This window comes from Populus trichocarpa, chromosome 2 (genome assembly GCF_000002775.5).
Source record: "Populus trichocarpa isolate Nisqually-1 chromosome 2, P.trichocarpa_v4.1, whole genome shotgun sequence".
Classification (NCBI taxonomy): Eukaryota; Viridiplantae; Streptophyta; class Magnoliopsida; order Malpighiales; family Salicaceae; genus Populus; species Populus trichocarpa.
In genome coordinates this window covers 3,564,080-3,577,727 of record NC_037286.2, presented here as the reverse complement: position 1 = coordinate 3,577,727, position 13,648 = coordinate 3,564,080, and the positions used below count along the sequence as shown (strand labels likewise).

The window sequence follows — 13,648 nt, the reverse complement described above, 5'->3', positions numbered from 1 at the left end:
TGTTATAATATTAAAATACATGGAGCTTGAACAATCTTCCTAAAATCTAAGAATCTAAATCATGGATAATTTTTCACTTTCAAATATTTTAAACGTTAACTACAATTTTTCTCTTTGATGTATGTTTAATATTACGATATGTGATATTTTTTATTTAAAAATATATTAAAATAATTTTTTTAATTTTAATTTTAATATATATTAAAATTATTTAATAATTTTTTCAAGCTAAACACATCAGTTTTTCCAGCAAAAACAAACTGATACTTCTTCAAATTCCCAACATTTTTTATCAGCATAAAATAATTAGAATATAAAAGAATCAATCTTGAAAAACATTATTTTTTCAGGAAAAATACCAACAAAAAAGATAAGAAAAGGTAAAGTGGGTCCCCGCCCTAAACCAGATTAGAGGGCAAAGAATCCAAGAAGAGCTTTTATTTCGCAAGCCTTTAACCATCTTAACAATGGCGACTCACTTCCATTCAATATTACAGCAAATCATTGATAGATAGCACCACCCTACCGACACTATCGTCCATTTAAAGTTTTTGCACAGAGAGAGAGCTACTTCCCCTCTTCCATGTGACGAGAGAGAAAAGAGGGGTCCTTGTAAAGAACACTTAACATATCAAACAAAAACAATAAAAAACCGAACTCTCTCTCTCTCTCTTTGTTTTTCTTTTCTTAGTTAAAGGGAATAGATATGACAGAGAGAAAGAGAGCGAATGGTCAAATTTGATGAATCAAGATTCACAGTACTCTCTCTCTTTCTCTCTTCTGTGTTCAGTGTATCTACTTCGTCAAAGAGAAACATCTCCTCAAGAATTCTGTAAGCTTTCAGTTTCTTGTAATTTTATATTTTGTTTACTGAATTGGGCACTTGATAAATACTTGAATTTTGTCTTCTCTGTGCTTTATTTGATCCGGCTAACAGTGCTCAATTTTATCTGTCAACTGTAACGTTTCATTCTGATTAACTGCTTAAATCAAGGTATTAGGTTCAAAGTTTTTTACTTTACAGCCAAAAGTAGTTTTAATATTCCATATCTGGGAAAAAACGAAGTGGGTGGCCTTGAGATCTGGACTTGGTTAATGAAGTGAGTATTTATCTGGCTTTAATCCGACCATTAATTATGGTCACAAATCAGTGTGTAAAAATTGGGATTTTTTTTAATGATAGCTAATCAGTTTGCTATGTGTTTTTACCAGCAATTGCAGTCCATAACAAGTGAAAATTGGATTGAAAGTGACTGGATGAGCTTTTGAATTCCGCTAATGTTTATTCTGTCAGTTGATTTTGCCGTCCAAAATGTTTGTCTTGTAGTATGTAGGTTTCTGGACCTGCATTTAGGTTCCCTCTCTCTGATTGAAAAGTAGTACCAAGGAGAGATGCTAATGAATGATAAGCATCTTATCTTGTTTGGTTGTGGAGAAAAGAATCGAGAGAAAAATGGGCGCATAGGATGCTAGAGTTTAATTTTGTTTTTCTACTACTAATTCCTGAAAAGTTTAAAGTTGAGCTGATGCCCTTACTCTGCATGACAGAATGACAAGAGATCTTATCAGTTCCTTCATCTTATTTTCCTTCCCTTTGTTTCTATCATTCCATATCGGCTTCTTTAGAAAATAAAATGACATATTAGGCTCTTAGAAAAGCTATAGAAATTATCCTGAAAAAGAAAATTTGTTAAGTTTGATGCATTTGGTACTTTTGGTGATAGCGAACTTATGGGTTATGGGTTTTAATTCAATGCAGCTCATTTCAGATATGGAAGATCTTTCACCTGATACTGGAAGTGCAGACTCGGAAATATACCAAACTTTGGGGCTTAAGGTATTAAGAAAAGGAGTTTTCAAAGTTCCTAGGGTTTTAATGCTTCTTTCTTCACTTCTTGAGAGGTCTGTTCAGAAAAACGAAATTCTAATGGAGAAAACACAGATCAAAGATGTTGTTACAATATTTCATGGTTTAAGACCACCTCCTGTAAGCATTCAGCAATATGTTGATCGCATCTTCAAGTACTCTGCCTGCAGCCCTTCCTGCTTTGTTGTTGCACACGTGTACGTGGATAGATTTCTCCAGCAAACAGATATTCATTTAACCTCCCTTAATGTTCACCGGCTCCTGATTACAAGTGTAATGATAGCAGCAAAGTTTGTAGATGATGCGTAAGTTCCAACTCCCTAAAGTAGTTTATTTCTGTTAGCTAAAATTCCAACAGTCTGTATTGATCCTGCTGAGTTAAAATAAGCACACAAGTATTACTTTGAGTCAGATACTGCACACATGAAATTTCTGCACGGAGTTGATTATATATGCTCACATCTCTAAGGTAACCTGGTATTAAATCTGTTAGTTCATCTGGCAAACAATCGTTATATGGGAATTGGTTTTCTTTTTTGCATATTTTATTGCTTTGGACTCTTAAACCTAATGTTCCTTGCGCTTTTGCAGATTCTTTAACAATGCGTACTATGCCAGAGTTGGAGGAGTAAGCAAAGAAGAATTGAACAGGTTGGAAATGAAGTTTTTGTTTAGTATAGATTTCAGACTTCAAGTAAATGTCAATACATTTGGAAAATATTGTTATCGGTTGGAAAAAGAGTCTTCTGATGGGCTTCAGATAGAACGGCCAATCCAAGCATGTAGAATCAAAGAAAGTTGGTCAAGCAAAGATGATTCAACCACTTGTGCTTCCACGATTGCAAGATGAAGTAACCAAACCATGTCAATGTATCATTTGTAATCCCACGTTTGTTTGAACACGGTCAAGTCAGAAATTCTGCAAATTGAATTTAGATGTAGGTGCTTTGATTGATTATTGGAGAGACAGCATTCTTGCTTGCTCATCTTCGTATCGTCATTACCTCGTGAAAGTTGTCCCATGTTTTCTACGTTGGGCTTTATGATATCTTTTTGAGGCCCCTTGGTTCCCGTTGTTATTGTTCCTCGAGAGTTAGCAGGCATCTTGCCTGCAGAATTTTTCATGTACAGGTGAAGCGATTTAAAGATTGATTGTATGAGTTGCTGTGTTTCAATTAATTACTGCCAGACTTGACGAAAACTTTTCTCCTTTGTGGTTGAATTGGCTACCGGTATACCTAAATGCAACATTGCATTGGAAGCAATCATCACTGGTGCCATTTCTATGTATGCTTCTTTCTCTTTTTTTGAGAAAGCAATTTCATGTCCGCATGTTTGGTTTGTAATGTTACTTTCCTTTGCTTATTTAGAATGCTGGATTTTATTTTACTATATAGGAAAGTTAGAATGAGCTGAATAATTGCTGAATCCTGTGATTTTTTAACTTGATGAGGCTGGATGGTTTGATAACTTTAGGTTTGGGGTTAACTTTGAGCATAGCAATTTCTTTTTGCCAGCTTTATCAGAAAAATAATTGTGATTCGCAATGTGAAGATCAAAACATCACCAGTATCAATGAAGCTCGAGAGCCACGGCTATGCTAGGGGGATTTTTCTTTCTGTTCTTTATTTACCTGGAGCACCAAGCGGTACACCCTGAAGCAGCACCACGCATCAGCATGTCAGCTAACCTGTCTCGGAAAATGGTGAGCACCGTGTCATCACCCCACCGTCAAGGCTCCCGGAGCAGCTTCTCAACTTTTCAACCGGAGAAGGCAAATAAGTAGATGAAAAACAGGTAGAAATGTAAACAGAGATGCATTTGCATTAACTGGCATGTGGTCAAGCTCGAGCAAATGGCCTTTTTAGATTGGAAATCCAAAAACTAGAAATTATTACAAACTACTGCTGCGTTTAGGGAGCTACTTGGTAAGCCTTTTAATCAGGTTGTGATTTACAAGCCTTGCTGTTTTTAAATTTTGATGCTCGACTGTTGCAAAAGGGTTTACGTAGCAAGTTCTCTTGCAGACGACAATTTCTAAGAATAGGCATAACCCAGTAGATTACATCAAAGGCAGGATATTTTCCTTTTCTAGACAACTCCAGTTTTTATCTTTGCCAAATATTCTGAGCTGTGCTATTTGATTTCCGCCGAAGGGGTTTACAGTAAAAAAAAACTCAATAAGTCTGCATATAAATGACGGAGTAAAAAAACTCAATAAAAAAACATAAAAAACCCCGATATAATCAGTAAAAAAAGTGAAAAAAAAAATTAAGGGCAAATAATTTAATATAAAATGATGAAATTAAAAAAAAAATCATGAAATTTTTTTTTAAATCAATTTGAGTTATCTCGACTAACTCCCGAGGAGCAAAAAATTTGAGGGGTAATTTAAGAAATAGTTGCCTGAATGGTAGGAGGTGGAGAAGAGAGAAGCTGAAGTTGCAAGTGTTGCTACAGTTGGAGGAGGAGATGATAAAAGTGAAGCAATGGTTTCTTAAACCTCACTGCTGGATTGGGTAACCATAGTCCCAGGACGGCAGGACCTCTACACCCATGCCTCCCCTTTGTGGGCTTCTCCCTTGGTTTCTTTTCTTTTCTTGGGATGAAATATTGATTGGGCCTTTCCTTTTCATGACAGGTCCAGGTTCTTAATCTAAATAAGGAATGGGCCGTGATGAGCATACCTTTCTTTTTCGAGAGAGTAATTAATTTAAGATGACACTAGATCATTGACATACATGCGGATGAGATCAATTCTTTTAATATAAAGAAAATATTCAACTTCTAGTATAAAAAAATTAAAATATATAAAGATTAATGTAATATGATTCAGCATATTAAGATTTCTTTAGTTAAATTATATTCTTAACAATTATTTGAATTATTTAAACAATCAAGATAATTTTATAAAAAACAAACAAAAATAATTATAAAACCTAATTTAAAACCAAAATTAACTTGGATGGTTCAATATTAAAAATAAAACTAAAAAAAGCAAATACTATTAAAATAAGCAATGCTTTATTGAAAAGGGAACAATAAATTCTACTTAGGATTTAATTAGGGACTTATAATCTAATATTGTTTTGATTAAATTCCTTTAATCATATCACTTCCTTGACAAATTGTGTGTACGCCATAAGTAAATCTCTCCTGCACAAGCAGTACAGTAAGAGAATGACTCCTTCATTTCAATTCTCAACAGTAAGGAGTGAAAAACGATTCCTTTCAAGGAAAATAATTGCAAATGTATGCTCCCACGAACACATATCGGGTAATCCATAAACATCCTGCTTCACTACTGAATTAGTCCGACAAATGATGTACGTGTTGCAACATGATTGGGCAACCAAACCACTGATTGCTTCAAGATGGATGAATGAATGATTGAAGAAAAATAAAGAACAAAAGTGGCATTTGCATTAACAGGGGACTTCACTAACTGCTTGTGCAAAGAAGACTGTAGCTGGATTCCCCCATATTAGCTCGACAACTTGAAGATTTCTGTACACTTTGCCTTCCATCTTAATGGTTAGTTGAAAGATCAAGACCCGGGCCAAATCAATTTACAGTTGCCTCAAGTTAGTTTGGTAGGCTTGCTAAGCGCTTTCTCGAAGTAATGGCGTATATCAGGCATAATACGTTGGATCAAATGCGATGACCTGCGTATTTTCAAGATCAAACTTGCAATCTTCAAAACCCAATTTAAATCAGAATTATTGGCTCGTAACCTTTTGAAAATGATGGCATTATTATCAACGGAAGACTGAAATGTATGCTCAAAAGATACCTTCAAATATCAAAATATGCATTTTAAAGCAGTGTAAACAGAAAACAGAGCCTTTGTTCTTGGATATGCTTTAACAATAGTTGTTGGTTGCCATTTGCTTGCCCAACCAATAAAAACAACCACAACTTCTGGCTCAGACTTTGACACCATGCAAAGTCCCAATTCCCAAATGATAGAATCTTATAATGAATTTTATGGAGTGGATAAATGCATTGAGAAGACAACATACCATGGCTTGGTACATAATTTGTCAAATTGCTCCAATATGAATAGAATGCATGATTCCCTTAATGACATAGCATTGAAGCCCTCGGACAACTCGTACATGAGAGAGACATTTTCCACAGAAATATCCTTGTGAGATGACAATAAGAATTCGTCAGACCACTTTTCATGTGCTAAACTTTTCATGTGCTAATAATGTTTATTCAAAGCAACCATTGACATAATATATCAGTTAACCTGTGCAATGGTACATTCACATAGACGCTTGAGACCATCCAAAAGATATTGGTCAGCAGCTCTAAGGAGATCCTGAGCAAGATCTACATTGATTTCCACTGATCCTGTATATATGAACCTAAAAGTGTGCACAACCAAGCTATCAGAATTCCAACACGCGCTTCCTTCAAAATTTAAAAAGGGAAGTGCAGGGCTCACCTCATCATCAATTCAAAAACATCCCATCTAATATTTGGAATCTCCACATCTTTTGCATTCCTTTCCTGCAATTGTTGTGTCCTTATATGAGTAAATCAAACATCCATTACCATCTTCTCCTACAAAATTCTTTACAGCTGGCTCATAATAACTAATTGGAAAATATTGCACAGGTCAGTTTAATCAGCTTAACGACAGTCCCTAACAAATTGAGCAGCTCATCAATAATAATGAATGCTTGTGTAAGGAAACCAGATGAATTATGAACTCTCAGAGATAATATTGACCGTTGAATTACTGTGAATAGTGCATGCCTAGGTGGACAAGGTGAAATGATTGAGGAACAAAGCTATTGTGTAATTAAAAGCCAAAAGAAAGTTCTTAAATAAGCTGATACTCACCCTGTACCCCCCATCAAACATCGCACGGAAAGCATCCGAAGAAGCAAGCAGACAAATTCGGTGAGCATAGAACCGCTTTCCTAACAACAACAAAATTACATTCATTAATGCTAGCAGAAATCCATAAACATACTACCATGATTTATCATCACATAAAAGGACATCTTATCACACATAAACAGACTGCACGTGAAAAAAATTTGGTACCTTCGACTAAGAATGTAACATCAGACAATGTAGGATTGTTGACGTATTGCTCACCCAAATACACCTGAGCAAAAATAATAAGTAAAAAATCTGTTGTTGGAAATGAACATTCTGCTGGTTAAACATTTCAAACATGGCAGACCATGAGTCACATCCAAAAGTAAACACTGAACAAGCAACAATCACAGAGTTCATTTTTAAGACACTAACGTTTGATTAAAAATAATTGTCCAATTCAAAGTTCAAACACATCCGTGCCCTGTATGGTCTAACTCCTAAAAAAAAATTAGGGAAGGACAAAAAACTAAGATTATACATGTGGAAAGGAATCAACATGAAAAGGAGTTCCACCTGCGGGGTTGGAGATAGAGGAGCTGCATCCACAGGAAATACTGAGCTGGCTTGGGTAGCCAACCTGTATAATGCTACCGAGCCATCACATTGCAGCTTCACGCTTCCAGACTCCAAAAGCCCCAACAACAAATCTAACCCTGTATGACACGTATTTAGAAACAAACCATTAAGGAATTCAGTACTGTATGAATATAACCATTACACATAGAAAGACCACAATTTTTGGCAGATCAAGAAGTTTTACCATTTTTATCAAGAAAAACTACTTTTCTGTCATCAGGAGCACAAAGATGAGCAAGAGCCAGAGCAACTCGTCTCTGAATATTCCTTTCAGCAACCCGCATCAAATATAAGAGATGGTTCAATACCTGTTCAGAAAACCATAATAATCAGTATACTGTTGATAACAAATTGTTTCTAACATATCTGGCGAGATAGACAAATTTAAAATTCAAGACCCAAAATATCAATTATATGCATGAAAACTTACCCGTCCGTGAATCTTCTCCTCTAGCCTTCTCATTGTTTTCGCAACACAATCCTTTGTTTGCTGCAAAGTATCAGATTATAACAATGAGCTGGACAAGAATACTGCAATGAACTGCGCAAGACTGGGAAGATAGTGATAATCTACCAACTCCATCAGTGTGAGAAGTTAGTCCATCTGAGCACAAAAAAATTTAACCTAGGCTGATCAGATGTAACTCTATGAAACATACTTGGACAATGAATTCTCCATATTGGAGTTTCTGAAAACCCCCAACCTTGATAAGATCTGCAACATTATCCTACAGAAGAATCCAAGTAATTTTCAGTAGATTCCAGTGTTGGGTGAGGAAGTAGGGACTAACAGTGCTGAGGAATATTCTTTAAGCCATGAAGAAACAAACTTATCATACCTCATTATCCACAAGACCATATAGGGTAAAAGCAGCATTGTGTTGAAGTGGTCCACTTTTGGAATCAAGAAGCCTAAGTAATGGAACGATACCACCATTATGTGCGATTCCAGCTTGGTTGTGTGTTTCCTGAGATTAAGGGGGGGAAGGTAATAGAGGAGATGTTTTTAGAAACCCCAAAAGGCAAATAACCTTGCAAACCATAGTGCATAGTGTACAATACTTAACCATGTACAACTAGTTATCATTCCATGTAGACAAAAGTTTGCTTTATAGTCGATTAGGGTGCTAAGACTTTTACTTCCAGACTTCCTGCTTTCACCTAGGGACTACAGAGATGCATTGAAGATCAGATTATAAAACAAAATGCCTATTTGTGCAGAGTGGTTTGCACAAAGCCAAGATAGATGTAAGCAATCAAAAAGACGAGAATGTGTCAAAAAAGTCCAGAGATCCCTTTCTTCAGAAATTAAAAGCAGAACAAATGAGTGCATTCACCAGTTTGATGCTCAGAGCTGTTTTTTCTGCAGTCTATACAAACACACATGCAGACACGCACACGCACCATGCTCAACAGACACCAAGATATACATGTATGCATGCTTTAAATAAAGCATAGCTCCACAATACAATCAAAGAAACAATAACCTGAGCCAACCTCCCAAGCGCAAAGGCTGCCATTTCTTTGAGCTGCACATCTGAGGACTCAAGCATATCAATTAATGGCTTGACAGCTCCTCTCTGAACAATGTGCACCTGCACAAACCTTGTTCTAGTTAGTGCTTAAAAGGAATATGTATCAAACACACAAATACACACACAAGAGCAAAAGCTTTTGGCCTTAAAATATGAATGGTATTCAGCCTACCTTGCAATCTGAATCAGCTGCTGCAAATTGACCCAATAACAAAGCTGCTTCTCTTTGGCTTTCTGAACAGGGAGAGCTGTGCAATATATAAATTGAGAAGGATATCCATGAGGATCTTGCAGAAGACAATTGTACTGTGAAAAGGGTGATTGAGCAAGAACAGGCAACAACGTGAAAGCCAGCAATACCTTAGCAATCCAATTACAGGTTGTAAAGCTCCAGCAAGAAGAACTGCTTTCTTTATGTGTGGGGACGAGTGAACCAAATTTCCAATCACACCAACCTGACAACAAACTCTTGCACAGTCAGCTGGTACAAAAAACTATACAGTCCACAGAAAGCAAATCCAACTAAAGAAGTTGGGTTGAGAATTAACCGCTTCATAATGTATAGCAGTATCCTCGGATCCAAGCATTATTACAAGAGTGGGTAGAGCATTACATTCTGCAATCTGTAAATCCACTCTTCATTTCAGCTATAGAACTCATAACAAAATAATACCATATGGATGGAGAATGCAAGAATTCCCTCTACCTGATTTTTGTTCTCATCATTTTTGAATGCAAGGGTCCGCAAGGCACCTGCAGCTGCTCTCTGTACCTTAGCATCAGCATGTTCAAGCAATTCAACAAGATAGGGGATGGCACCTTCAATCCTGAACACATAATCAAAGATGCCATGGAAGTGGGTGATAACTGAAACCAGACTTGGGAAAAAAAAAAAAAAAGATGTACATAAGCAAACCTGACACGTGTTTTGATGCCACTATTCTCATGAGCAAGGTTAGTGATTGCATCAGCTGCTTTCCTAACAACACCATTGACTGTTCGGGAGTTATCAACACTCTTATGTCTCTTCAACAATTCCACGAGATGGGTCAGAGCTCCAGCATCTACTATTAGTTGTTGATGCTCCGGCTAATGAACAGCACGTAGGAAAATTATAAAATCAGGATCAAGGTAAAGAAAGGATAACATTTCCATACAGATTGTAGAAAACTTGTATATGTAATCATGGTCTAGCAGAATAAAATTGATATAAATTAAAAAGAAAAAAGAAAATATGATTAGCTATAATTGCTATATACAAGAGGTGTTGGCCTAATTATATGCGTAGGCCTGTCAATACAAATACAGTCATGGAAAAAACTTGATGATATATATGTAAAGCAACGAAAAGAACAAAGTAAACATGCACCCAAACTTCAAATTTTAACACTCAAAACCTATTTGCAAGTTTTTTGCCCGGAAGTGCAAAAACTAAAACAAATCAACAAAAGAGCGCAGACCATACACAATAAATTATACTGTTATATTTCATGTATTGATTAATGCATCAACTGCCATCAATGCTAAACAGCAAGCTCGGAGATCCTTAATATGATCATGCGGCATTAAACAATCCAAAACCAGGAATAAGCAAACGTTTAACAGTAAAATAAATTGCTAGATTAGATTGATAAATCAAATTAACAAGTGATATTTGTTTACTTTTACAGCAAGAAGTCCAAGAGCCAGAGCACTTCCTTTCTCTACTTCATGTTCATACAGTTTTGAACCATTTTCCCCTCTCGTATGCGGTGGCGCTTGAAGGTGCATCACCAACGCGGGCACCGCACCACAATCCACCATCGTATCCACGAGTTCCTCTTAAAAACGGCAAAGAAAGAAAGAAAGTTTCAAATTACAAAGGAAAAATGAAATAGTAATTCACTAGATTAAACAATTACTTTTATAAAAAAAATCGAAAAGCTAAGAGAGAAAGCGACAGTAAGGTACCTGTTTTGGCAAATTGAGAGAGGACGCTAGTGGCGCGCCTGGCGGCGGCGCGATCTGCCTCAAGAGAAGAGAAGGAAGAATTGAGGATATCAACTTGCGTTTGAATATGACGCGTTAGTTTCTGGTGACTCTCGTAGCCGGCGGCAGTGTCGGTGGCCGGGATCTTGTGGCGATCTTGATTTTCGTGTTCGAAATCTTGCTCCAACTTTCGCTTCGAGCCTTTTCTCGTGGAGATCGTCCGGCGATCCATAAAGAAAATTGGACGGTGGCTGGGGGAGGAGAGGGCAGTTTGGGGATTATGGACAGGCAATGCGAGTTTGGGTTCTGTGATTTCGTTGAAGAGATGAAAAAAGGGGTTGGGTATCGGTTAAAAAATAATCCCGTTTGTTTATTTTATTTTATTTTATTTGCTGAAGTGTAATCCGGAGAAGGCCCGCCAAAGATTTAGATTATTGAAAATGGACAAAGGTTGAATTGCGGTTCCCGCCCTTTGACTTTTTAGAATTGAAATATTTATTTCGCGCGCCGTTGTGTTATAGCGAGGTGGCTGGTAAGTGGGCTCTGGATTGGCGGACCTAACTTCTATTCCATAAACTTTCCGATCCATTAAAACAATTATGTTGAAAAGGGAATAAAACGCAGCTCTTCTATGAGTTTTTGTTTTTCTGTCTGAAAGTTATATAAATAATTATTTTTTTGAATGTATATATTTCTTCTTTGATAAAAAAAGGTTAAGGGTTCTAGTTTTTGAACGGGAAACTAAAAGGTAAGCGTCCGTCTGTGTGTAATGGATAGTGGCATGCACATTTTCTAATCATCGTCTAAAAAATAAAAACATGGAGCCTTTCAATTATTAAATAAATATGTAGTTAGATTTAAAAATAAAAAAATCTTTTATTTTTATCAGCAGTCCAGACCCACCAGAGAAAAGGCAACATTCAACAAGACCCAGCCCAGGCCCACAAATCCAAGAAAGTGATGTCCCACATCAAAATAGCCCATAAAAATCACAGATCACATCAGGGAAGGATTACGGTATGCTAGCTGTACTTGCAAACTACCTGCCATGCCGCTGCTTATCTTTACTCCTGAATGTGGATGTCGTCGGCTGTGAGACATGACGAGTAAGGCTTAAACGACACGAAAAAATACGGGTCAAGGAAGGTTCCCGTGGCCTTTCCTGCAGACATGTCCTCAGATTCCTCTACCGGCGCATTTGCAGCCATTTTTCACTGCTTGCCCCCGGAGTCTTGCCCTCTTCCCTCTCTCTCCCACAATTAAATTACCAAAAAGTCAATCAAATCTTACTGTGGCCAGCTTTTTGTCTCTAAATAAATAAAAAGGAGTGTGTTATCTTATCACAAACGGTCATACCAAATTCACGAGCTTCGACTTGAGGGATAATTTAATTGATTAATTTTAAATTTATTATTTAATAACTATTTAAGTCTTTTCATGTTATTAAAAACTTATACAATTATTAATTTTAAAACTTATATAATTAATAAAGATAAATACAAGTTGATACAAACATTCATATTAATTAAAAAAAAGAAAAAATCACGAGCTCCTTCACTCCTTCCTTGATTTTTCAACATACAAGCTAGCGTGTGCGTCCATGAAAGTAGCCACGTAAAACTGTACTGTTGCATTACGTGTTGGTATTATCCTAGGCATGCATCAGGAAAGTCTCCGGTATGTTTCCTGGTAAACAAAATTAAATATCCAACGATCAAGATCAAAGAAAATCTACACTGCCCTTGACTGCCAAATTAATTTCGTCGTGCGTACATGATAAATTAATACTTAATCAGATCCTACGAGTGAACTAGTTAGCTAACTAGCTTAGTGGCAGTAAACGGATGCTGGCAGGGATAGCTCAGAGAAAAGAGCAAGTGGTATTAATTTGCGTGGTATGGATTTAGGCGCTAGATTTAGTGTAGGATAAAAATATATATTATAAAAAATATTCATACGGTCAATACCCATTTCATATACTATATGCATCTGATTTTTTATTTAATACAAATTTAAATTCAAATTATATCAAAGTTGATTTTACATCACCCGGTTAACATGACCGGCACAAAAACAATCAATTAAGTTAACCAGTAAAAAAAGTTTTAAAATAAAATTAACAAAAAAAATAATTTTAACCCATTTTTTTCTGAAACCAGGGTAATAATAAATTATGTGGGAGGGATGCTCCAATGTGACTCGATGAAGTTATTTAGACTAAAAACAATCTATTTAATAATAAATAAAATTTGAGGATGAAATTAATATAAAAATTATCAATCTAATTCTTTATTTAGTGTGAATTTAAAATTAAATCACATGTAGTATGGATAAAGATTTTATTGGTTAAAGGACATGTGAAAAAATGTTAAAAAAAAGAGCTGAATTTAAAATAAATGAATACAGCACTGTTGATATAAACAGTGAAGTTCCTGCCGCTGGCGGTGCCAAATTGATGAAAAAGAACCTCATTTTATAAGCTAACATGAATATTTAATTAATGAAAAAGAACCTCGTTGTTATACGCAAATTTTATCCAATCGGATCAATACATATATGAACATGATTCTCACTCCATCAAAGATTTGCATGTTTTGCCGAGATATGGTTGACCAGCCGCGTGCGTGCCAAATGTGTAGCACGCAATGAGCTTTGAAGTTTGGATGGCATGGTTGACAGAGGATCCAAACATGGTATTCAGAATCAAACCATATTCCTAAAAAGCTTCGACCTTCCCTTCCCTTCCCTTCATCGATATCAAGAACTGATGGACATAATAACTTGCTTGTTGTATGTCCGATGC

The 13,648-nt window shown here is 36.2% G+C and overlaps 2 protein-coding genes across 3 annotated transcripts; one reads left to right on the top strand and one right to left on the bottom strand.

Annotated features, from left to right (window-relative positions):
* The first annotated feature begins 424 nt into the window (after positions 1-424).
* Positions 425-3,068, top strand: LOC7480042 (cyclin-U3-1). Of its 2 annotated transcripts, none has more exons than XM_002302077.4 (3): positions 425-832; positions 1,770-2,172; positions 2,459-3,068. In XM_002302077.4, exons 1-3 carry the CDS (start codon positions 742-744, stop codon positions 2,715-2,717), a joined length of 753 nt encoding a protein of 250 aa, XP_002302113.2. In that variant the 5' UTR covers positions 425-741; the 3' UTR covers positions 2,718-3,068. The 2 variants fall into 2 exon arrangements, with proteins under 2 accessions (XP_002302113.2, XP_006386270.1); XM_006386208.3 differs by having other exon boundaries at positions 437-832; positions 1,760-2,172.
* A 1,806-nt stretch (positions 3,069-4,874) lies between these two features.
* On the bottom strand, positions 4,875-11,225 carry LOC7480041 (ARM REPEAT PROTEIN INTERACTING WITH ABF2). Its single transcript, XM_002300809.4, has 19 exons — positions 10,828-11,225; positions 10,540-10,697; positions 9,794-9,966; positions 9,584-9,704; positions 9,426-9,500; positions 9,238-9,332; positions 9,050-9,125; positions 8,830-8,937; positions 8,182-8,310; positions 8,002-8,070; positions 7,773-7,832; positions 7,527-7,650; positions 7,280-7,419; positions 6,929-6,992; positions 6,722-6,801; positions 6,321-6,385; positions 6,123-6,240; positions 5,890-6,014; positions 4,875-5,532 (listed from the first exon to the last, which is right to left on the bottom strand). The coding sequence occupies exons 1-19, from the start codon at positions 11,075-11,077 to the stop codon at positions 5,448-5,450; spliced, it is 2,115 nt and encodes a 704-aa protein (XP_002300845.2). The 5' UTR covers positions 11,078-11,225; the 3' UTR covers positions 4,875-5,447.
* Between the last annotated feature and the right edge of the window lie 2,423 nt (positions 11,226-13,648).

Excerpts from the sequence above, each read along its gene's own strand:
- LOC7480041 (XM_002300809.4), bottom strand. The coding sequence starts at position 11,077 with ATGGATCGCCGGACGATCTCCACGAGAAAAGGCTCGAAGCGAAAGTTG. Across the intron at positions 9,333-9,425 it reads CTGCTATACATTATGAAGCG|GTTGGTGTGATTGGAAATTT; the intron begins GTTAATTCTCAA and ends GTTTGTTGTCAG. Across the intron at positions 7,420-7,526 it reads AGTTTTTCTTGATAAAAATG|GGTTAGATTTGTTGTTGGGG; the intron begins GTAAAACTTCTT and ends CGTGTCATACAG.
- LOC7480042 (XM_002302077.4), top strand. The coding sequence starts at position 742 with ATGAATCAAGATTCACAGTACTCTCTCTCTTTCTCTCTTCTGTGTTCA. Across the intron at positions 833-1,769 it reads AACATCTCCTCAAGAATTCT|ATATGGAAGATCTTTCACCT; the intron begins GTAAGCTTTCAG and ends AGCTCATTTCAG. Across the intron at positions 2,173-2,458 it reads GCAAAGTTTGTAGATGATGC|ATTCTTTAACAATGCGTACT; the intron begins GTAAGTTCCAAC and ends GCGCTTTTGCAG.